We start from the raw sequence: 22,877 nt of genomic DNA on the forward strand, positions 1-22,877 counted from the left end.
TGATACATATGTATACAGGTTAGAAATTTTATATGCATTCACATATTACAGATTTTAAACACACATGTATATTTAATATATACTTAATTTTCAGTGAGATTAGGGGAAATTATTTCCTTTGCTGAAGTATCATGTCCTTTTAAATGTTTTGTTTTGCAACAGGATACATTATTGACAGGTTTGAAATTTGTAAATTTCTTAAGTAAGATAATATGTATGAAATGCTTATCTATAGCTAGGAACACAATATTTTTTTTTACTAAATGGTAGTTACTATTATTTTAATATAGTAGGAAACAAATTACTATGATGAATTAAAATTTAATAAGGGAAAGCAATTTAACTTACAATTCTTTGTGATCGTTATGACTTTGACACAATTTTCTATTTATTAGGCATTATTCACTCAGCCCCTGTTCTATAATGCCATGCGATGTTGCTTCAACACAATTAGATATTTAATTTATATAATTCTTAACAGTTATTGACACAAAGCTTAAAGGTATCCCCTGTCCCCTTCTATGCTACATCTTCTACAGGACTTTTTGATCAAAATTACCTTTGTGGATCAATGTGAAAGAGAAGTTATATATTAATAATGGTCAGTTTAAAGAGAGAGTTCCAGTTGGAGGCATTTGGACACATACTCCATTGATCACTTCTCATCAGGATTAACTATGGTCTAACACCATACCCTTCATTATCTTTTAAGATTGTGAACTATAGAGGTGAACAAGGATTTTCGATATTAGAGAAAAAACTGTTGATACACATACTAATAACTTCTAGTAAGAAAATTAAACTTTTCAAGCATTCTAGGATTTTAAGGGCAATAGACAGAATGAACTTCCTCAGACAGGGGGACTGATAGTCTTGATTTCAGTAAGCCTTCTATGCAGTGGTTGAAATGATAATGACAAATAAAGATAAATACATTTCTCATATACTAAATATATGTATATAATTATTAAGTTTTAAAAGCAAGCTTAGTATAGTATGGATGGGGGGCAAAAGGGTAACTTTACAGTGGAGTAGTCTGACAAATGCTACTTAATCTAGGTGATCAAGGTCAACATCAATAGTCAAACCATGTTGATACTATGTACCTTTGATATGATATAATGAAAATGGTACTTTACTTCTGTGATCTTCCATCCCTGAACTCATAACCCCAGTCTAATCATGAGAAAAATTTAGACAGATTCCAATGGAGGGCTATCCCACAGTGCACTGCATATCATTTACTCATCAAAACTATCAGTGTTATCAAAAGGAAGGAAAGTCTGAAAAACTGTCAGAGCCAAGAGTTGCTGTCATGACAGGTGAATGTAATGTGATATTGTGGATGGGATCCTGGAACAGAAAAGGGATGTTATGTACAAACTATGGAGATTTGAATACATTATGGACTTCAGTTAAAAGTAAAGTGAATATTGTTTATTACTTGTAACAAATGTACAAAATATTAATTTTAGATGTTAATAATAGGGAACCTGGATGGGTGAGAGTGGGAGGTACAGGACTCTCTGTAACGTCTGCTTAGATTTTCTATAAGTGTAAAACTGCTCTAAAAAATTAAGCCTATTTTAAAAAGCAGATTAAAGGGCAGAATTACAATGGTTTTCCTTTTCTTTTTATCATCTGAGTAGTATAGCGCAAAGTTACCACTAGTGAACTGTAAGGGATGAAATTATAGAAAGATTTCCCATTTATATTTCTCTTATCTAACCTGAAAATTTTATAGTCAACTTTTATTCCTTTTATTTAAGGAAAAAATTTACATTTTGAAAAACTTTTAGTGATGTGTTCATTGTAAAATTTATTACTTTTAATAAAATTTAAAATTTATTAATTCAAATACATGTGAAAAAAATAATGCACATATAATTTTTCCACTAAGAAATAACACTAAGTAAAACATTTTAAGGTTTATTTTTTTCCTATGTACGTTTGATGAAATCTGTTTCTATATAATATATTCGTTGGTAACTTGCTTTTCTCATTTAACATTTTGTCATGGATATCTTTCTGTATCAACCCTCAGCATGACTAGAATGCTAAGCCAAAAGCTTGATATGCTTTTATGTGCTTTGATGGCTTTGATGCATATTTCAAAATTTCTCTAGAAAATTTGTAGGGGTTTATAACTCCCACAACCATGTTCTCAAAATACAGAAGTCATAAACTGAGTCTGGCCAACATCTTAAAATTAGGAGATTTCTGTTAGAAGTCCTGATTCCTTCTTTTGAAAAATCAGCAGCTCTGGCAGTAGTGGGCCACATTCATTCCTCTAGGGAAACAGTTGGTTGGAGTTGAGTTGCTGTTGCCATATACCCTTGTTATGACCTGAGGTGAGGCAGAGTGTCATTTGACATTTCATTTTACTTATACTTTTAAAAGTGGTCATATTAAGAGAAATATGAAAATACTTATTGTGCATATATCTCTAGCAAAAGTGATAAAAGGAAAGAGGGGGAGAGGATAAGATTAAAAAAAAAACAACCCGGGAGAATGTAGAAGTTGTTTTGTGGATGTAAAGAATGTATATACGTGTTTAATACGTCTATAAAGCATCTCTGTTGAATGAATTCTAAAGCTATAATTTTAAAACAAACCGAAAACAACCCATTTTACTTATTTACTTACATTATCTTCCCAGCGTCTATGTGAATTTGAGTTAATCATTATTACAGTTTTTGAAGTTCTGTTATTGTTTGTTGAAGAATTCTGAAGGACTGCTCCTTAAATATGAAATCATTTATGATGATGATAGTATCCACTGTTGGAGCATTTTTAGTGTCTTCATGAATATTTGAATTTATCATTGCAGCTTCTTGACTGGATATTTGTATTTTTATATTCATATCTACTACATATAATTCATTATTAAATAAATAAACTATTTAAACTCATTTAAAGAACATGGGATTTCTTACTGGATACACCAATAAAACTAAAGTTATGTTATTTCCATTTTATTCTAAATTTTTGTTTCACCTTGAACAACTTCTTTAAAAATACCTTTGGTAAATGATAGGATATTAATATATTCTTCATAATTTTATTTAAAGGAACCTGGATAAGAGCAGGTAGCTTTTGAAAACTGTTCAGATTGCCAGCCCAATCAAACGGAATAGTTATAAACATTGTAAATTTGCTTACACGATAGGAAGAGAAAATAAAATAAATAATAATCATATGGTGGTTACAGGTGGGAGGAAAGAATAGGGAAAAATCATTTAGAGTTTGAAATAAAAGTGCTTGAAGTATTTTAATTTGATATTTAAAGAGCGGTACTGGAGTAAGTATTTAATATATTGTAAATGTGGTAACTACAGTATAAACAACGCTGAGAAAAATATTTAGCAATATAATAGAATGACGGTTGGAAAACAAATCAAGTGATTTAAATAGACAAAAGTGTAACAATGTAAATAAATCAAAGATGACCTCTCTCATAAATAATTAGAAGTTTGAATTAGGGCAGTTTTTTTCCCTATTCCCTAAAAAAAGAAAAAGTTAAAACCAGAAAAGGGTAAAATTTTCCAACATTGATTCAAAAAAGTTAAACATGTGTATTCTTCTGATAGCCCTTAGGAATATCATTTAGGATGGATAAGGTTTCCACATTTTAAATGAAACTATTTTCAGGGCTGCTTGCTCTATATCCAATATGAGAATCTTGTGATTGTAATCTTGACTTTCTTTGCTGGAAATCAACAAAAACTTTGTTTGCACTATGATTTAGTGTTTTTGTTTTTTGTAAATGGAGTGCTTAATTTGAAATACAGTATGTGCATGGATTTTAATGGTCTCAAATATATTCAGTTGAGATGGTAGTAGAATTTTATAGAATGCTGGTTTTTTTGAACTGACATTTCTAAAAGATATCCTACATACTTAATTTTTCTGTGATTTTTTCTTATAATTACAATGTGATGCTTACCATTAACAGATTATCTGACATAGTAATAAATTTCAAGAGAGAATATAATGGGCTGTATTGACTGAAAATATCAGAGTCTTTTGTGTTGATGTTATTAAATTATGATACACTGAAAGACAATTAGACCTATAGTGCTGTTGGTTTCCTTTTACCAGGTTTATATTCAGTGGTATTATGACTCATGATGATCAAATGGTGGCTGGAGTATTTTGTGAAGAAAAAAATATGTGTATAATTGTATTTTTGAAATAATTAATTTACTTATGAGTGGTATATTTCATGCAACCATGCTTTAAATTTTTTCTTCTGCAAATCTGTATGGCAATATTATTTGGGAAAATATTTATACAGACTCTTGGCTATTTTATTGGAAAATGCCATTCTATTAGGATAATAGAAGTTTAGCTAATTCTAGTTTATAGTTCATTATTGAAATGAAATTTTCCCTCTCTGAATACTTATTTATATAATGTAATACTATGGATAAGTGTTTGCACATATATAAATAATATACAAACATGCATATATATTTGCAGTTACGCTTTTTTTTAATAGGTATCTCAACGGCCATCTTTATCGAGCTTAGAAACTTTAATGGTCTCACAGAAGTCTGAAATCGAGTATTTACAGGAAAAACTAAAAATAGCAAATGAAAAACTCTCAGAGAACAAATCTACCAACAAGGATTCCTCAGAGAAGGGCATCTGGACAAGTACTGAAGGAAAACATAAGGTAGGGACATTTTGTCATTTTGTGAATTTGTCAGGATGAGGCTGGCAAGACAAGCAATGAAGTTAAAAAACAGCAGCATTTACTTCTCTGCTTATATTTCTGGAAGCTTGAAAAATGTTATATGCCAAATGCTTGATAAAAAATTGTTGTGAGTAGAGAGTTTTCCCCTTTTAAAAACTAAATAATATATTCCTAATTTAATTAAATATATTAGCAGTAGTATAGCTGTTTGCAGTAGATTAACATTCTTAGGTTAAAAAGTTTTGCTAAGTATATGCCTCATGTATCTAATTTATAGCTAAGCTAATCTAGGTAAAAAATCATTTTAAAGTAGTATTAGTTGTTAAAAGAAAAATATATCTTAATGTTTCTATTTCATTCAGATATGATATTTAAAATACTGCCCATGTAGATATAAACTATAAAGTGGAATTTAACATCAATTTATGGAATTTTATAATTTCATATTTAAACATGTAGCAACACAGAAAATAAGCAAATTTTCCATAGCGTGTTTCTCATTTATTAGTGTCTAACTTTCCCTTTTTGTAGTATTTGTATTACAGTATATATACACTATAGTATGTATTCCTGTTAGGCTGCAAGAGAGTCTATGAACATTGACCAATATAAAAATTTTATAATATCACGTTATAAATATGTTATTGTATAACATTGTAAATATGTAAATTCTAGATACATAGAAAAGTAAGAAAATTTAGACATTTTTCTCACACTTGTTACTTCAGCATAGAAAATTTTTTATAAACAGAATACTGTGTTTTCCAAGATAATTGTTTTTAATTCTTTACATTTTTTCTATGAATAGAACTGTCTTAATAAAGGAAGTATTTAAAAAGACCCAAGTTACTATTACAGTCTTATTTACTCCCTGTAATATTATTAGTAGTTTTCAGAAGAGTGAGCTTTATATATGTACATATGTATTTATTTATTTATTTAAACATAACTGCATTAAACATTTCTTGCCATTTTGGAGTAGTTTCAGAGTATTGAGCTTTATTTAAATGAAAGAAAACATTCCTAAAATGGAGATACATTATAGGTCTAATTTGGTTGCTTGCTACATTGCTGAACTTAAAAAATGAAACACTTTGATGTTTCGTTGCTTTTACAAAAGTCAAGAAAATGAGAGGGATATTTGGAACAAAATTTTCTTTCTTTTTCATAAGGACATGCAGTAAGTATGAACAATATGTTGCCCAGCTTAATAGTTGCTCTCACATATTCCTTCTCCAGATTGGTATATGAAGCTGTACATAATATAAACACACATTCTTGTCTCTAGTTAGCCACATTATAGTTAATGACCATATGGTCATTATGGTATAAGATCTACTGTCTGTTGTATTTATATTCCTCAAGCATATTGTTCCTTCAACTTCACAGTGTGTTAAACTATTTCAAAGGGAAAAAAATCCTTTCCCTCTTGTTTCTGGTTGTCCTATCAAGTGTAACCTTGGACCCTTATAGAGCAATTAGACCAGCCTCTATCCCCTCCTTTGTAATGAGGTTTCTTGCATTTCTGAGTCTATAACCCTTTAGTCTTCCCTAATGGGACATCATTATTCTGAAAGAAACAATGTAAATGTAAATGAATATTCTCATTAACGAGTCACAGAGAAACCTTTAGCGGTAGCACTGTGGTAATTCCGCTTGTTATTTCTCTGGTATTCCATGCAGGATTTTTTTTATAATTCATTATTAGTATTCAAAATTACTTGTTCTTTAATTTTGCATGTCTTTCATAATCCAGTGTTCCAACTAGTTCAACCATGTCCTTGTTTTATTCTCGAGGAACCACCTGTGAAACGTTCAAGGTCTTTGTCCCCAAAGAGTTCTTTCACAGACTCAGAGGAGCTGAGGAAGCTGAGGAAAGCTGAAAGAAAGATTGAAAACTTAGAGAAGGCGCTACAACTAAAGGTGAACATTAAATCATTTCTTTAGTAATAACCCTGCAAAGATAAAGATATACCAAAGTAAACATTCCCTTTACAAATCACTGCTTATCATTTATCTTTCCTGAATTTAATTACGTGTATAAAAATGTATCATCGTTTGGTCTTGCGTCTTAGATAATAAAGTAACAAAAAAAATTTGCTGCTTGTAAGTAAATATTTATCCACTACTTTAAAATTGTTTGGAAAAAAAATAAAATTGTTTGGAAAAAAATAAAATTGTAAAAAAATAAAATTATTTGGGAAGATTTTGGCTTAATATTGGGAATAAATTTCTTATAGCTCCTCAGAGACAAAAAAAAAAAAAATAGAACTATAGCAAGTAGAGAATTTTTCATAGTTCTCTATATGTGATAAGCATATAAAAAGAAAAGTGAGTTAAAAACTATACTCACCTAGCTCAAGTCACTTACAATTGTCCTTTAAAGACAAATTACATAGTTAAAATGGCAAATATGTTATTTTTTCCATTTGACTATATTGAGGGTTTTTATTTTTTCTGAATTTAATATGGCTAAACTTGTGATTCTTTATGCACGACTACCCAAAGGCCTATACTATTTGAGAAGTAGCCATTTAATTGAATCTCAAATAGTTTTAAGACATTTTATGACAAGACCATTGTTTAACACATGATTAGAATCCAATACATTTAAAGCTCAGATTCTTTGTCATATAATATAGGTTATTCTTAGGGAGAAAAAAGTTTGTCTTATATTATGTGTGCTGTGGAATAAGATTGTGGTTTTGAGGTATAGTTAACCTAAGCTACAATTAATACTTTTTTCTGCCTTTCCACTAAACAATAATTTATATTTATAGAGTTAAACTTTAGTTCTAAAAGAAAGGAAAATTATCATCTCTTTTTCTACAAAAAATAAAATGATCAGATGACATCAACTTGCTAGTATTTAACCTACTTGAAATTTATACACCTGGAGTTACTGATTTGTTTACTTGGTTCATTTATTATTACTATTTTTTGTAATCTCTATACCCATCATGAGGCTTGAAGTCACAACCCCGAGGTCAAGATTCACATGGTCTTCCAACTGAACCAGCTAGGTGTCCCACACCTGGAGTTACTTGCTAATGTGTTTGTTTACTCAATAACAACTTACTGAGCAGTGCAACTAGCCAAACAAGTCACTTGTAAAAAAGGAGACTCTTAGATAACTATCATTCAAGACCCTTTCTCTAGTTAAGAAGATGCTATATGAGCAGTTTGAATCTAGTACATTAGTGTAAACATGGGAGTACACACAGGATATTAAGGGCATGTTTAGGAAGCCATGTTATCATCTTCCTCCTTTTGCATAATTCTTGAAATTCACATACCAAGGCTTCTATCCTGTATTAATCTGGGTTCTTCAGAGAAACAGAACCAGTAGGATAGAACCCTTTCAGTTTTCCTAATGAGGTGTCATTATTCTGAAAAAGATCTATATCTAATCTATATCTATATATCTATATCCATCTATCTGTCTATCTCAAGAGAGAGAAAGAGAGAAACAGACATAGATAGATTGATTTACTATAAGGAATTGGGTCATACAATTATGGAGTCTGAGAAGTCTAAGATCTACAGTTGTCAAACTGGAAAGCTGGAGAGCCAGTGGTATGGTTTCAGTCTGGGTCCAAAGGCCTGAAAACCAGGAAGCTGATGGTATAAGTTCCAGTCCCAATCTGAATCTGAGTCCAAAGGGACAAAACCAATGTCTCAGCTAAAAAGCAAAAAAAATAAAAATAAAAGCATTCTTTCTTATGCAGCCTTTTATTCAACTCAGGCCTTTGGTGATTTGGATGAATCCTATCACTTTGGGAAGGACAGTATGCTTTACTCAGTCTTCTGATTCACATGTTCCTTTTGTACAAAAACACCCTCACAGATACACCCAGGAAAAATGATTAACCTAATATCTGATCAGTCAAGTTGACACATAAAATTAACTCACATATCCCACTCAATAGTAACAGATCTCCACGTACTTGCCCCCAAACTCTCTGAGTCTTGGACATGGCAGGAAGGAATAGAGCAATTAAGATATTTTTAGATCTATCCTCTTCTACCTCTTGAATTTCTTGCTTGAAAAAGAGTCTCAGAAGCATTGTACTAATTTCTTACTGCTTTTTCCTAACAACTACACTTTTGGATGAGGCTTCAAGCTTATTTTCAGAGTACAATTCTTTCTTCACACAATTTCTTTTTCATTTATACTTCTTCTGTATTCCTTTTGAAGTTGGTTAGTGATAATTATGAATTTCAAATGTATGTTTTCTTCTATAGATTTGCAAGATAAGGGGAAAATGCGAGTAGATGTTTTTCACTGTATTTTGTCATTTAGTAGGAAAGGATTTCTTGTTTTGAAAGAGCAAAATAGTTGAATGAAAAAAGCACTATAATCAAGACCATTTATCCAAAGAAGTAGGTAAACAAAACCTGTAAAGTAAAAGCAATTCCAAAGAGAGTGATTGGGTCCAGGATACTTTTTAATTTACAGCCTTATTTTAGTAAGTATACCTATCATATTTAGTGAAGACACGAAACTTCTTCCTGTATTTCTCTTAATTAGGCTTTAGTATTAATATTATTACTGTTGCTCAAGTGCATGTGAATATAAGGTAAGATAAGAAGTAATGATGTGTCTGTAATAGTTTCTTGGGGCTGCCATGGCAAACTACCACAACCTGCCTGGCTTACAAGAACAGAAATTTATTGACTCAAAGTCCTGGAGGCCACAAAGTTCCAAAATCAAGATGTCCATAGGGTTAGTTCCTTCTGAAGCCTGTGAGGGAGAGAATCCATTTCTCTCTTCTAGTTTCTAATAGTCTCAGGTGTTCCTCCATGTATAGATGGCACTCTCCCTGTGTCTTCATACTTCACACCATCTTCCCTCAATGTGTGTGTCTCTCTGTGTGTCTAAATTTCTCCTTGTTATAAAGACACCAGTCAATTGGATTAGGACCTATCCTATCCTAAGGATCTCATTTTAACTTAATTACCTCTGTAAAGACGTATACCAAGGGGTTAGTACTCGAACATACCTTTCTGAAGGGGATTTATTTCAACCCCCAACAGTGTCTTATGGTTTTTAATATGCATTTTTTGGTCATGGTGCTCCTTTTGTAGACCATTACCCATTAATACCTATTGATATTTATCATGGCCTTCCCATATTAGTATTCTACTGAATACTGCTCTGCCAGAAGCTAATGGGAATATGACAGAGAAAAATGTTCTGTGCTCAATTATCATGAGAAAAATGTTCTGTGCTCAATTATCATAAGCAGTGGATTAAAATCTCTTTTTTTTCTGTGAGCTGTTAAGATATCAATGTGTACTGTGAATCTATAGAAAGGTATAATTTATTTCCCAGATCTACTTGATTATATTAATAATAGGTATATTAATATACCTATTAATATTTCACAAAAAACTATTGTCCATGGAAGATACCTGTTGGAACTACTAAACTAAACACATGCTCCATGGCACAGTAGATAGCTGTGAGCACTGAGGCTGACACGGGGTTTGATTCCATGAACTGTGAGATCATGCCTGAGCCAAAATCAAGAATCAGATGCTTAACTGACTGAGCCACCTAGGTCCCCTGCAGTAGATACATTTAGGTCCCAAGTTGATCACCAAGGTGGACTGTAGGGAAAGCAGGACAAATAAGCTTCTCCAGATAACCTCTACCATGGAACAATGTATGTGCACTTTGATATATTGAAATGCTCCTTACTGTATCAGTAGTAAGTCATGCATATTATTCTAATACTAGTAATGAATTATGTAAAAATATTTGTACATTATCTTGTTTAGCTTATTTCTGTGAATTGTTGTACATATTTTCAAGATGAGTGACCAAAGTTGTAAATAAAAGAACCAATAGTAATAAAAGAGTTGAAAACTGTTATTCTAAACATCCCAACCATTTCCAAATCCTGACTTCCTAAGTGTAGTTATCTAACAATGTATAAACTATAATTTGGAAAGCAGTGCATCTGAGTTTTATGAAATCTTTACTATTCTTGGGATCACTAATACCATGAATCTCTGTTTTATGGACTTTAATGCATTTGATAACTTGATTCTATTCTCACTTTTCTATACCATTTAATAACATCAGTGTGTCCTTTGAATATAGTTTATATGTCTTTTTATTTTTCAATGCTCTAATATGCATTCTTTATACATTCAACTTTATACACTTTGCTAAAATTAATCATCCGTGGAATCCTTGGTATTTTATGAAAGGTTTTTCTTTTTTTAACTTTTTAAAAACCTTGCTATTATTATATGAAGATTGAGCCACTGTTTTATTAACAGTACTCATATTCTTAGTTTGCCTCATGCCTGTCATGGAGCCTTTGACCAAATTAGTAGATTAGATCAAGACTCATTTTTATTCTTATGAACTCAAAAGTAAAATTGCAGGGGCTCCTGGGCGGCTCAGTCAGTTAAGCGGCCGACTTCGGCTCAGGTCATGATCTCGCGGTCCGTGAGTTTGAGCCCCGCATCGGGCTCTGTGCTGACCGCTCAGAGCCTGGAGCCTGTTTCAGATTCTGTGTTTCCCTCTCTCTCTGACCCTCCCCCGTTCATGCTCTGTCTCTCTCTGTCTCAAAAATAAATAAACGTTAAAAAATATATTTAAAAAAAAAGTAAAATTGCAGATACCATGAAACAAAGTCCCTTGTTACAATCTTTCTATTTTCTAACGTTTTAGTCCTTCACACTTGTTTGTATATAGAAATTAGAGCCTCTAGTTTGGCTAGTTTAATTGCAAAATATAGTGAAGGTGGTCAGTAAGTGTTTTATTGAGTGATCTAATTAATAAATGGACCTAATTCAGTGACTGCCCTTGGGATATTTTTGAGTGTATCCTCTTGGGAAAGTGTAGCGATTAGTGATATTAAATATATCTTTCAGTCTTTACATTTGATTTTGTTATAAGATCTTTGGGTACAGTATTTCCCAAATGAAGTACTATGGTTTTGACTTAGGCAATTATAGTCAAATGAGACTTAAAGAATCATAATCCAAACTATGGTTAATTTGTATTTGTTATAATATTATAAAAAAATATTTTGATTATTCTTTCTACACATTAAATATTTCTTTTGAGATAGTTAACTTTTGCCTGAAGACTTCAGCTAAATCTGTTCTTGCACTAAAATAGGGAAAAATGTTTTTCTTTGAATATATATTATCTATCTATGTATCTATTTATCTATCCTATATTTACATATCTCTATAATTCTGTCTATTTGTAAAGTAGGCCAAAGGAACAATAGTCTCTAGGACTTATTTAACCCATGTGTTAAAATTTGTTAGTAGCATTCTCAAAGGACAAATCTATGGATGAAACTGCATTTTAAAATAATAATTGTTATAAATTATGCCTATCAAATTGATTTGTGAAATAATCCCTAGTTTACTTTCATTTGTAATAATTTAGATCTTAGTAATTTTATAAGGAATATGTAAATACTCCAGCATTAGTTGTAGTAAATTATGAAGCATGCGTTATTAAAGGAGAAAGCTCCTCTATAAAACTACTTTCCCATAATCACTACTTAAGGGAGGGAGCCCCCTATTTCAATTACTATAGAAAAATCAAAACTTTTTGCTAATATGAAATACATTACACCAAAGTTTTACAGAGGTGGCTACGGTGAGTGCTTTGTTTAAGTATTATGCCTAAGACAGAGTCTGGCATATTGTGGGTGACATTTAGGACTCAGGAAATTTTTATTGAGTCTTAATCTTCGGTTTAATAGCCTAAGATAGTTGATTTCTCTATAAGAACTAGGGAAAATATTGGGTATAAATTCAGTGATTAGTGGAAGCTGAGACAGTACTGTAAAATGCTAAAATAATGATAGTACTAACAATAAGAAACTCCATTTGTTCCATAGACTTAACAGAAGATTTTTTGTGAAAGACAACACAAAAAATCTGGATATCCCATTTGATTAATTTTTACTTGTTGGGCAGTCTTTTATTTATTTTTTAAAATTTTTTTTGGGGGGTGGGCTAAAACACTTTTAATAACCATCACAGGTAATTTTGATGCAGGTGGTCAGTGGGCACCACTATAATTGAATGTTTTAACATCATTTTTATTTTTATTTTTATTTAATTATTTTTGTAGCTTTATGTAATTTATTTTTTTTTTATTTTTTTAAATTTACATCCAAATTAGTTAGCATATAGTGCAACAATGATTTCAGGAATAGACTCCTTAGTGCCCCTTACCCATTTAGCCCATCCCCCCTCCCACAACCCCTCCAATAACCCTCAGTTTGTTCTCCATATTTATGAGTCTTTCCTGTTTTGTCCTCCTCCCTGTTTTTATATTATTTTTGTTTCCCTTCCCTATGTTCATCTGTTTTGTCTCTTAAAGTCCTCATATGAGTTAAGTCATATGATTTTTGTCTTTCTCTGACTAATTTCACTTAGCATAATACCCCCCAGTTCCATCCACGTAGTTGCGAATGGCAAGATTTCATTCTTTTTGACTGCCAAGTAATACTCCATTGTATATATACACACCACATTTTCTTTATCCATTCATCCACCGATGGACATTTGGGCTCTTTCCATACTTTGGCTATTGTTCATAGTGCTGCTATAAACATGGGGGTGCATGTGTCCCTTTGAAACAGCACACCTGTGTCCTGTGGATAAATGCCTAGTAGTGCAATTGCTGGGTCATAGGGTTGTTCTATTTTTAATTTTTTGAGGAACCTCCATACTGTTTTCCAGAGTGGCTGCACCAGCTTGCATTCCCACCAACAATGCAAAAGAGATCCTCTTTCTCCGCATCCTCTCCAACATCCTTGCAACAGTTGTTGCCTGAGTGGTTAATGTTAGCCATTCTGACACGTGTGAGGTGGTATCTCATTGTGGTTTTGATTTGTATTTCCCTGATGATGAGTGATGTTGAGCATTTTTTCATGTGTCGGTTGGCCATCTGGATGTCTTCTTTGGAGAAGTGTCTATTCACGTCTTTTGTTGTTGGGCAGTCTTTTAAATTCTTTTTACTCAGAGCTTCTAGGGACTCTTAACACAGACTTTTAATGATTCCAAAACACTGGGTTTGTATGTAATCATTTCTAAGAAATTCATTGTAAAATAAGAGTTTGTGGGGAAGGATTTTGATTCAATGAAGAGTAATTAGAGAAAGCTATTTTAGAATTTAACAAAATATTCAGCTTAACTATGTTCATTTGAAAATTGTGTTTTGGGGGCACTTGGGAGGCTCAGTCAGTTTAAGCAGCCAAGGTTTGGTTTGTAAATTTGGTTTATGAGTTCAAGCTCCATGTCGGGCTGTGTTGACAGTGCAGGACCTGCTTCAGAGTCCCTCTCTCCCTCTCTCTACCCTTCCCCTGTTCGTGCTCGCTCTCTCTCTTTTGTGTGTATGCTCTGTCTCCCTCCCTCTCTCAAAATAAAGAAGTAAACTTTAAAAAAGAAAAGAAAAGAAAATTGTGTTTTGACATGAATCTTTTTAATACCTATACATTTCTTATAATTATTTTATTAATAAGTTTATAGTATATCCTGTTTAAAATCCTAATAAATCTGATTAGTTCTTAAAGAATTCTAATAAACACAATGAACTTATCTTCATTTATGAGGAAGTAACATTATTAATTATTACTTTTCTATTTGGTTAATTTAAATTATTTCACCTAAGTTTAGAAAGCTTATCATTTACAGAGGTAAAGTGATGTTTGGATTGTTTACCAACAGTAGGGAAAACTTAAGGTCAAGGGTAAATCATCCTGGGGTGCCTGGGTGGCTCAGTTAAGCATCAGACTTGAGCTAAGGTCATGATCTTGTGGTCTGTGAGTTCGAGCCCAGCATTGGTCTTTGTGCTGACACCTTGGAGCCTGGAGCCTGCTTTGGATTCTGTGTCTCCCTCTCTCTCTGCCCCTCCACCACTCACACTCTGTTAATAAACAAACATTAAAAATTTTTTCTTAAAAGGGGTAAATCATTCTTTTGTCTTAGAATAGGAGAGATATAAATAGCTTTTATTTTAAAGATGGAGAAACTGGGACACACTGAATTTTAGTAACTATGTCAAGATAAAATATACTAACTGTGAGCAGGAAGAGTTGAACTCTTATCAGCACTTAACACTCTGCATGTAATAGACTCTTAATATATGGTTCTTCAGTTGAAATGAGCAAAATTCAATTCAGTATCCTGAATTTTTAACCATGGTATTAAACCATGCTACTCTTTAGCAAGTTTGCAGTATCTGTAATCTGTTTATCTTCTAAAGCTCTTCAGGATAACGTTTATTCTGATTGCCCCTTTCAAGTGATGCCATTCTCGTGCGTTTTCATCAAGCACTTCCATTTCCAGATGGCATACAGACGCTTGGTGCACACAGGACTCAGATACTTCCTAATAACTACTTGAGAGATTTATTGAAGTTATCCTACTAGACCTACATTCAAAGTGGAATGACAAAATATCCATACTGTTGAGACAGGTAGAATTGCAGTAAAATAATGCAAACTCTGTAAGTATTATCTCACTGTTGAGATGAGAGGTAGATGGTTCAGGAATCCATGAATTTGGCTTCTTCATGATAAGGACATCAGTTAATACCTGGGAAAATGAAAGGGAAGAAAGCTAACTTCTGCTTTGTGCCTCTACCGGGCAAGCATAGTGCCAGTGGCTTTACCTGCATATTTGCTCATTTAATTTAGTCATCATTATTTAAATCTCTGTGCTCTTTTCAGTATTTTACAGAAAAAGAAATTGAATTAATTTAAATAGTATTCTTAAGACTATTCAGCCAACATGAGAAAGCTCTAAGAATAAATTTCAGATTTTTCTGACTGCCATGTGCCTACTCATTTCACCTCACCGTAATGTTAGAGAGTACCTGTTGCCTCCACTAAATAACTATACAGGTTCCTTCATATAGAAATATGAAAAAGTTTAAAAAACAAATTTGAAATTCACATGGTTAAATTCAAGGAGTTACTTTACTTTGAGAAACAGTGCATATGTAACATAAATACATCCTCTAGGAACTGAAAATTTGGCCTTGATAAGTTCCTTTTTGTGGGTATATCTAAATGAAGACATATTTCATGTACTCTATTTTGAACACTTAGAAGTTGTTGACTTTAATGGTATAACCCAGTAATGTTTCTATGACCTCTTCAAGAGTACAAAGCCCAGTTCTTCCATTTCGATTCTGTACAATGCAGCCCAGAATGTTACACTATGCTACTTCAGACATAGGTCCAAACTGATTTTTTTCCTCCTGTGTAATCCCTATGCTTTGTATTAAGCGAATCATAAATCCATGGGCAGAAGCATTGATCTTACTACGATTAGTGTTTTTACACTAATTCTATGCATTTATAATTACGAAAATAAAATTTTGTTATATACAGACTAATCCTTTTGTTGAAAAAGAAATTAAAATTCTGTAAAATTGACTCAAATATTTGTATGTGTACTAATTGACTACAGGGAAAGGAATGGAACTAATTTGACAGCAAAATTTTGAAATTACTAAGCTTAAAAAAAATGCAGTGCATCTGTTGAATTTACCAAGCAAACCTATTTTGTGACTTTAAGAATCCTTCCCTTTTTTCTGTTTAAATAAGTATTACAAATTAATTTATATTTACTGTTTACTTTCAAATTTCATATTTAGATGGGAACCTTTTATTTGCAACATTATACTCATACTTTTTAAAACTTGTGTACTTGCTTTTTTGTGTTCTACAGAGCCAAGAAAATGATGAGCTAAGAGATGCCCATGAAAAACGCAAGGAAAGGCTACAGATGTTACAGACCAACTACAGAGCAGTAAAAGAGCAATTAAAACAGTGGGAAGAAGGCAGTGGCATGTGAGTTACATAGCTCATAAAGGCATTTCCCTAAATATTAAATGGAATCGAGTAGCATCGTATAGGTGTTTTAATGGCTTTTGTTTGATTTTAAAGAAATTACGTGGTATTCAAATCTTTCTTGTGAAGTTTTGAATAGATAATACAATAAATGAAAGCAGATAAATATGCTAGCAATAACTATAGATATTCCTATCATTTGCAGATTTCATAATGTAGGTGATGATGAATTATTGTATACACTTAAATATCAATAGAGTAGATTAGTAAAGTAGATAACTTAATGCAAAATTAGTTCATACCCAAATGATTGAAAAAGTAAATAAATAAAATAATGGTAATACAAAGTTTATAACTCTTTAATTGAAAGACCAGAGAAATATGAAATTCACATATATAGTTAACTATCTTAAAACTACTTCAACCTAGTATGCAATTTGAAAATCTTTACTATCCATCAGTTTGTTCTGCAGCTTATCTGAATGAATTGGCGGTCTCAGTTCAATTGCTCTGAACAGGTGTTCAGATCTTGGTTAGTCGTAAGTGGCTCCCCTGTTAACAGTATCAACAGAGGGCAAAGGACTGAATGAGTACAGAAAATCTACTACCCTCTCATCTTTTGAGATGGATCCTTTAGGGCAATGTTGATGATACACATTGGTCTGTTCTGTAGAGAAATACTGTTTCTAAATTGGCCAGTACAGCACTTTTACAAAATAAAAACGAAGAGTTTGTTTTATGTACAGAAATTGAAAACATAAAGGGCATTTGGCATGTTTTGTAGGTAATTGTCACATCTAATTTTTTCTTTTGAAGAATGGAAAATGTTTCATATCACTTGTCAGTAAAGTAGTGATAAAGCAATTTGTCCTGCATTTAGCCTCTGCTCACCTAACTTTAGTAGTCACTAGAAGTGTGAAAACTACTTTCTGACATATTTACTGATGATAGCTTGTTTTAAGAGAAAGTGCATATATGGCATTCAGATTGGTTGGCAAAAAATTCTAGATGAGTTGATTGCTTATAATCCTTTTTTAGAAAGTGACCATCCTGCAATATATGTTTTATTATTACTAGAATGAATAGAGAGAAATAGACCTAAGACTGTCATATTTCTGCTTAAATGTTTGCTTTCTGTAGTAGCAGGTTAGTCTTTTGGAAATTTTCACACAGGATTTTAATTTCTACATACTTAGGTTTGAGGAAATTCATTCCATAAATAGCTTGAATTTAGAAATTTGGTCAATATATGTTTTTAAATTTTAGGGAGTGTATAAATAAATTTACATTGCATTTTGAACATATTAAGGAAGAAAACAACTTCATTTTAAAAATAGGACTCCTATCAGAAAAATAAAGAGAGCAGATCCCCAACAACTTCGCCAAGAAGATTCTGATGCTGTGTGGAATGAACTGGCCTATTTCAAAAGGGAGAACCAGGAGCTAATGATTGAAAAGTGAGTTTCTTTTTTAACAACATGGACTTAGATAAACATTTGGGAGAAATTTTTTGTGGCTTAAAGGTCATGAGAGAAATACCTTATAAAATTTGAAAATGAAATAATCTGGTTTTTGTTAATAAAAATAAAGAAAAAAAAAGAATAGCTTTTTAAATATATATATATGTATAATGCAATAACAAGTTGCACATGCTAGCTCTAGCCGAAACTGTATAATATGATCTAGGGATTGTGTTAATTAATGTGGCTCTCATCTGTTGGAGGTGTCGCTCTTCATTAGCTTGTATTTTAGACACTGCCGTGCTTCATTTTTGGAATGAGGTGGAGAGGGGATAACCTAGCCAGCCATCCTTGTTTGATCTCCTAGATACATACGCAATGCAGAATGCCTGAGCTCTCTTGGTTCCCTGCCCTGTCCTGCTAATCCCAGCTGAGCTCATTATGGTGTAGCCTTGCTGCTACTCTTGGAGCCAGAGCTGTCCAAGCTAATTACTGGTAGCAGCAGAACTGCCTGTTAAGGGTCTGGTATGGATCTGCTAACATGGTCCTTGGTAGTGACCTGCAAAAGACACGAGGGAATTGCTTTCTTTCTTGCTGTGCACTGCCTGTCCTTTGGGCTTAATGCTGATCCCTCCACATAGGTCTTTTAGCTGCCCTAAGTATAAAACTTGATGAAGGATACTCATATTTTAGAAAACATACAGTTTTCTTGCTTGATCTTATAATTCACAGGCTATTATATTCAGCTTGGCAAAGACAGAACACTTTTTATTTTGAAATTTAAAGGACTTAAACCAACATAATTAGCCTCTTCTGCTACTTAACTATTTTTTCATTTAGAGCTAATTTTTGACATCAAGAGCATGCAGTTTTTTTGAAAGCCTGATGTCTTTTAGATTACTAGAATTTAGCATCATGTGGCATAATGCAATTAAATATCATTGAATTTTTTTAGCTGAAAATCGGACTCATACTTTATATATTATATGATAACACATGTAACTTTAGATTACACCTTTTCCATATGATGATAAACTTTTAAGGAAATGATATGTCAGACTAAAATGTGTACTTCCAATGACCTCTTAAAGTACACTACACTCTGTTAGTGCTAAAGTCTTATGCTGATAAGAAAGTTTCTTATCTTGAAAATTATTTATAGATTTATCCAGAAATAGTCCCTGACAATTTTTAATAGCTTTAATGAAATATAATTCACAAGCCATGTGATTTGCCATAGAGAGTGAATAATTCCATGGCTTTTGGTGCATTCAAAGAGTTATACATCCACCATTGCAATAAATTTTAGAACATTCTCATTTATCCCCTCCCCCACACTGCACACCACTTAGCTGTTACTTCCCCAATTCCTCTACCACCACCACACCTTTTAGGTAACCAGTAATCTACTTTCTGTGTCTATAGGTTTACCTACTTGGGGCATTGAGAACCTCATTAGATGATGTTATAGTTTTTGCTTCAACTATCAAACACAATTTTAAAACTTCAAAAGAAGGATGTTTTTAGCCTTTCCACCGTTATTTTTTCATTTCTGACCTTCCAGGTTCTCTTCTTTTATCATTTTATTTCTGTTTGAAGAGCTTCCCTTTAGATTTTCATTTAGGGTAAGTTGGCTAGCAACAAATTCTCTAATATTTCCTTTATTTAAAATGTCTTCATGTCAGCTTCATTCCAGAAGGATATTTTCACTGATTAGAGAATTCTAGTTTAGCATTTTTTTTCTTTAGGACTTGAAAAATCTGGCACTTCCATGTTTTCTGATGAAAAATACACTGTTGTTTTAATTATTCCTCTAAAGGGAGTGCATCATTCTCTTTAACTACTTCCAATCATTTTCATTTGTCTTTACTTTTCAGAAGTTTAATTATGACCTGTGTTGGCATGGATTTCTTTTGGTTTATCCTGTTTGGGATTTTCTAAGCTTCTTGAAACTCTAGGTTTGTGTTCCTTGTCAAATTGGGAAATTTTCCTCTTTATTTCTTTAAATACTTTTTTCAGGCCCACATTCTTTTTCCTCTCCTTTCGGAACTCTATTTTCATGAATGTTAGATTTTTTAGTATTAACCTACAGGTCCCTGAATCTTTGTTCATTTTATTTTTAAGCCTATTTTATCAGTGTCATTAAAGCTGGGTAATTTCTATTGTTCTGTCTTCAAGTTCACTGATTTTTTTCCTCTTTCATCTGCTGTTGAACCCATGCATTGAGTTTTTTACTTTGGTTTTTATAACTTTCAGTTTTAAAATTTCCATTTGATTCTTATATCACTGATTTATTTGCTGAGACTTCCTATTTTATTTGTCTCAAGATCATTCATAATTGTTTATTGGAGCATTTTAATCATGGCTACTTTAAAATCTTTGTCAAGGAGCACCTGGCTGGCTCAGTTGGTAGAGCATGTGACTCTTGTTCTCAGGGTCGTGAGTTCAAGCCCCACGTTGGGTGTAGAGATTACTTTAAAAAAAATCCTTGCCAAGTAATTCTAACATGTGCATTATTATCTTGGTGGTGGTATTTCTTAATTACAATTTCTCCTTCAAGTTGAGATTTTTTTGTTCTTGGTATGATGAGTGATTTTCACTTGTCTCCATTGAGAGTGTTTTATGTTTGAGACTTTAGATCTTATTTAAATCTTTTATTTTAGGGGCGCCTGGGTGGCTCAGTCGGTTAAGCGTCCGACTTCAGCTCAGGTCACGATCTCGCGGTCTGTGAGTTCGAGCCCCGCGTCGGGCTCTGGGCTGATGGCTCAGAGCCTGGAGCCTGCTTCCGATTCTGTGTCTCCCTCTCTCTCTGCCCCTCCCCCATTCATGTTCTGTCTCTCTCTCTCAAAAATAATAAAAATAAAAAAAATTTAAAAAAAAAAAATCTTTTATTTTAATAGATCTCTGATGATAATTGTGTCTTATTTTAATAGATCTCTGATGATAATTGTGTCTAAGGGAGAGGGTCCTATCAATACTGGGAGAAGTGATGGCAGTCTTAGCTCCTAACTTGACCCCTGCTGACACTGCATTAAAGGATGTGTGAAGGGGTGCCTCAGTGTACTTGATGAGGGTAGAACTTCAGGCTTCTCGTTTGACCTTCCTTTATTGACAGAAATAGCAAGAATTTTTTTTTAATTCCTTTTTCCAGTGGTATATGGCGGGAATAGAGTGGTTATTGTCAGTATGATTTCTGTCCTACTTGTTTGCCCATTTCTCAGTTCCTTGGCTAGGGAGGGCAAAATTTGCTTGAGACTGTTTTTTATTTGTGTCCATTAGCATTTTGAGGTTGTGGATTTCTCTAGTACCTACTTTGAGATATTTGGGAGGAAAGAAGAAAGCCAGAGAATTTATCACTGTGGGTTGTTCTTCTACTCCTATGGTCCCTCTCGTGTCCTTCTTCTTTTCCCTGCCTTTCAGAGTTTTCTAATATTTGTTTTGTGTTATCACATTCAGGGTTTTTATATTTAACTAGTGGGATGAATAGGGATAGACATGTCTACTTCTTTTTGTCAGGGACTAGAAGTATTAGCTTATTTTTCTGTGGACCAGGCAGTATTATTTTTGTGTCATACATGTGGCATCTAGTTTAATACTTAGCCCTGACTATTTAAGACTAGAACATATAAAAGAAGATGTCCTACTAAAACTACTTCCAACCAAATTTGAATAGTACTTCCAAATTCAATCTTAAAAGTTGAGTTAACTTTTGAAGATCCTAATAAAAAATTGTGTGGCAGCTCTAAGTCAGTTTATAAAATACGTTAAAGGAAATGATGCTACCACTGACCCATACTATAGTGTTTCTACCATTGAATATGGTCAGAAGTATGTTGCTGCTGTAGTATAAGAATGTGAGGACTTGAGGGGCGCCTGGGTGGCGCAGTCGGTTAAGCGTCCGACTTCAGCCAGGTCACGATCTCGCGGTCCATGAGTTCGAGCCCCGCATCAGGCTCTGGGCTGATGGCTCGGAGCCTGGAGCCTGTTTCCGATTCTGTGTCTCCCTCTCTCTCTGCCCCTCCCCCGTTCATGCTCTGTCTCTCTCTGTCCCAAAAATAAATAAATAACGTTGAAAAAAAAAAATTAAAAAAGAATGTGAGGACTTGAGAAATTTGCATGGAATATAGTTCCTATATTCATAAAATATATGTACTTATTAGATCGTAATGATGTTATTATAAAAGACCAAGAACTTCACAATCTATGAGCTAATAAATTGGCTTGTTCCCTCAGTATTTATCTAACAAATATTCATATATTTTCATTTATTCACTATTTAAACAATATAATTCAGAGCTACACATAAGCTATGTATATTGAATATACAGTGGTGTATTGAAGAATAATAATTGCAAACTCTTAAGGAGATTTATTTTAGGGCCATCTGCCATGTGCCAGTGAGGTGAAACCATTCTTTGGGATGCGAGGTAGTGAGAGGCAAGGAAAGCTTGCAGAAATGCCAGGCTTACTCAGCTTTTCCACTTAGTTGAGGATGTTGCCTTACTATAACTGAGTTATATTTATGAACCAACAAAGTCATATTAACATTCTCCTAAATGAAGAAGTTAACATTTTCCTAAAGACAAAAATATTTGTGTACTTTATTTCTGAGTAGTGATATAAAACTATAAAAAGAGGTGCAGTTGCCACAGGATATTTAGCTTTTCTTATATTGCAAATTCAACATGTCCTTGAAGTCAAGGGAAGGTATACTGACATTCACTGGATGTTTATCTGCATCTTTGGCTAAATAAATCAGGAACTTGCAGTGGGTGGGTAATTTTGGTCTTTTTGTACTAATCCATAGCCTATATAAAAATGCTACATCTGAGTACTCTGCTAGGTCCAGGTAAACACAGAAAAATAATA

At 33.0% G+C, this 22,877-nt stretch overlaps 1 protein-coding gene and 1 non-coding gene across 5 annotated transcripts in view; both read left to right on the top strand.

The window, feature by feature from the left end:
- CNTLN (centlein) overlaps window positions 1–22,877 on the top strand; it is a 323,473-nt gene that overhangs the window by 162,666 nt on the left and 137,930 nt on the right. For all 4 annotated transcript variants that reach the window (XR_007455010.1, XM_049618615.1, XM_049618453.1 and 1 more), the window contains exons 9-12: window positions 4,502–4,678; window positions 6,497–6,622; window positions 16,427–16,548; window positions 17,886–18,005. Coding sequence is in view for 3 of the 4 variants with exons in the window: in XM_049618615.1 (XP_049474572.1) it covers window positions 4,502–4,678; window positions 6,497–6,622; window positions 16,427–16,548; window positions 17,886–18,005 (545 nt within the window). In the remaining variant the exon portion in view is untranslated. The remainder of the gene's footprint in view (window positions 1–4,501; window positions 4,679–6,496; window positions 6,623–16,426; window positions 16,549–17,885; window positions 18,006–22,877) is intronic.
- TRNAK-CUU (transfer RNA lysine (anticodon CUU)) lies at window positions 20,400–20,472 on the top strand. The gene has a single exon. It is a non-coding gene; the product is annotated as a tRNA-Lys (tRNA).

The sequence above is a fragment of the Panthera uncia genome, chromosome D4 (assembly GCF_023721935.1).
Source record: "Panthera uncia isolate 11264 chromosome D4, Puncia_PCG_1.0, whole genome shotgun sequence".
Taxonomy (NCBI): domain Eukaryota; kingdom Metazoa; phylum Chordata; class Mammalia; order Carnivora; family Felidae; genus Panthera; species Panthera uncia.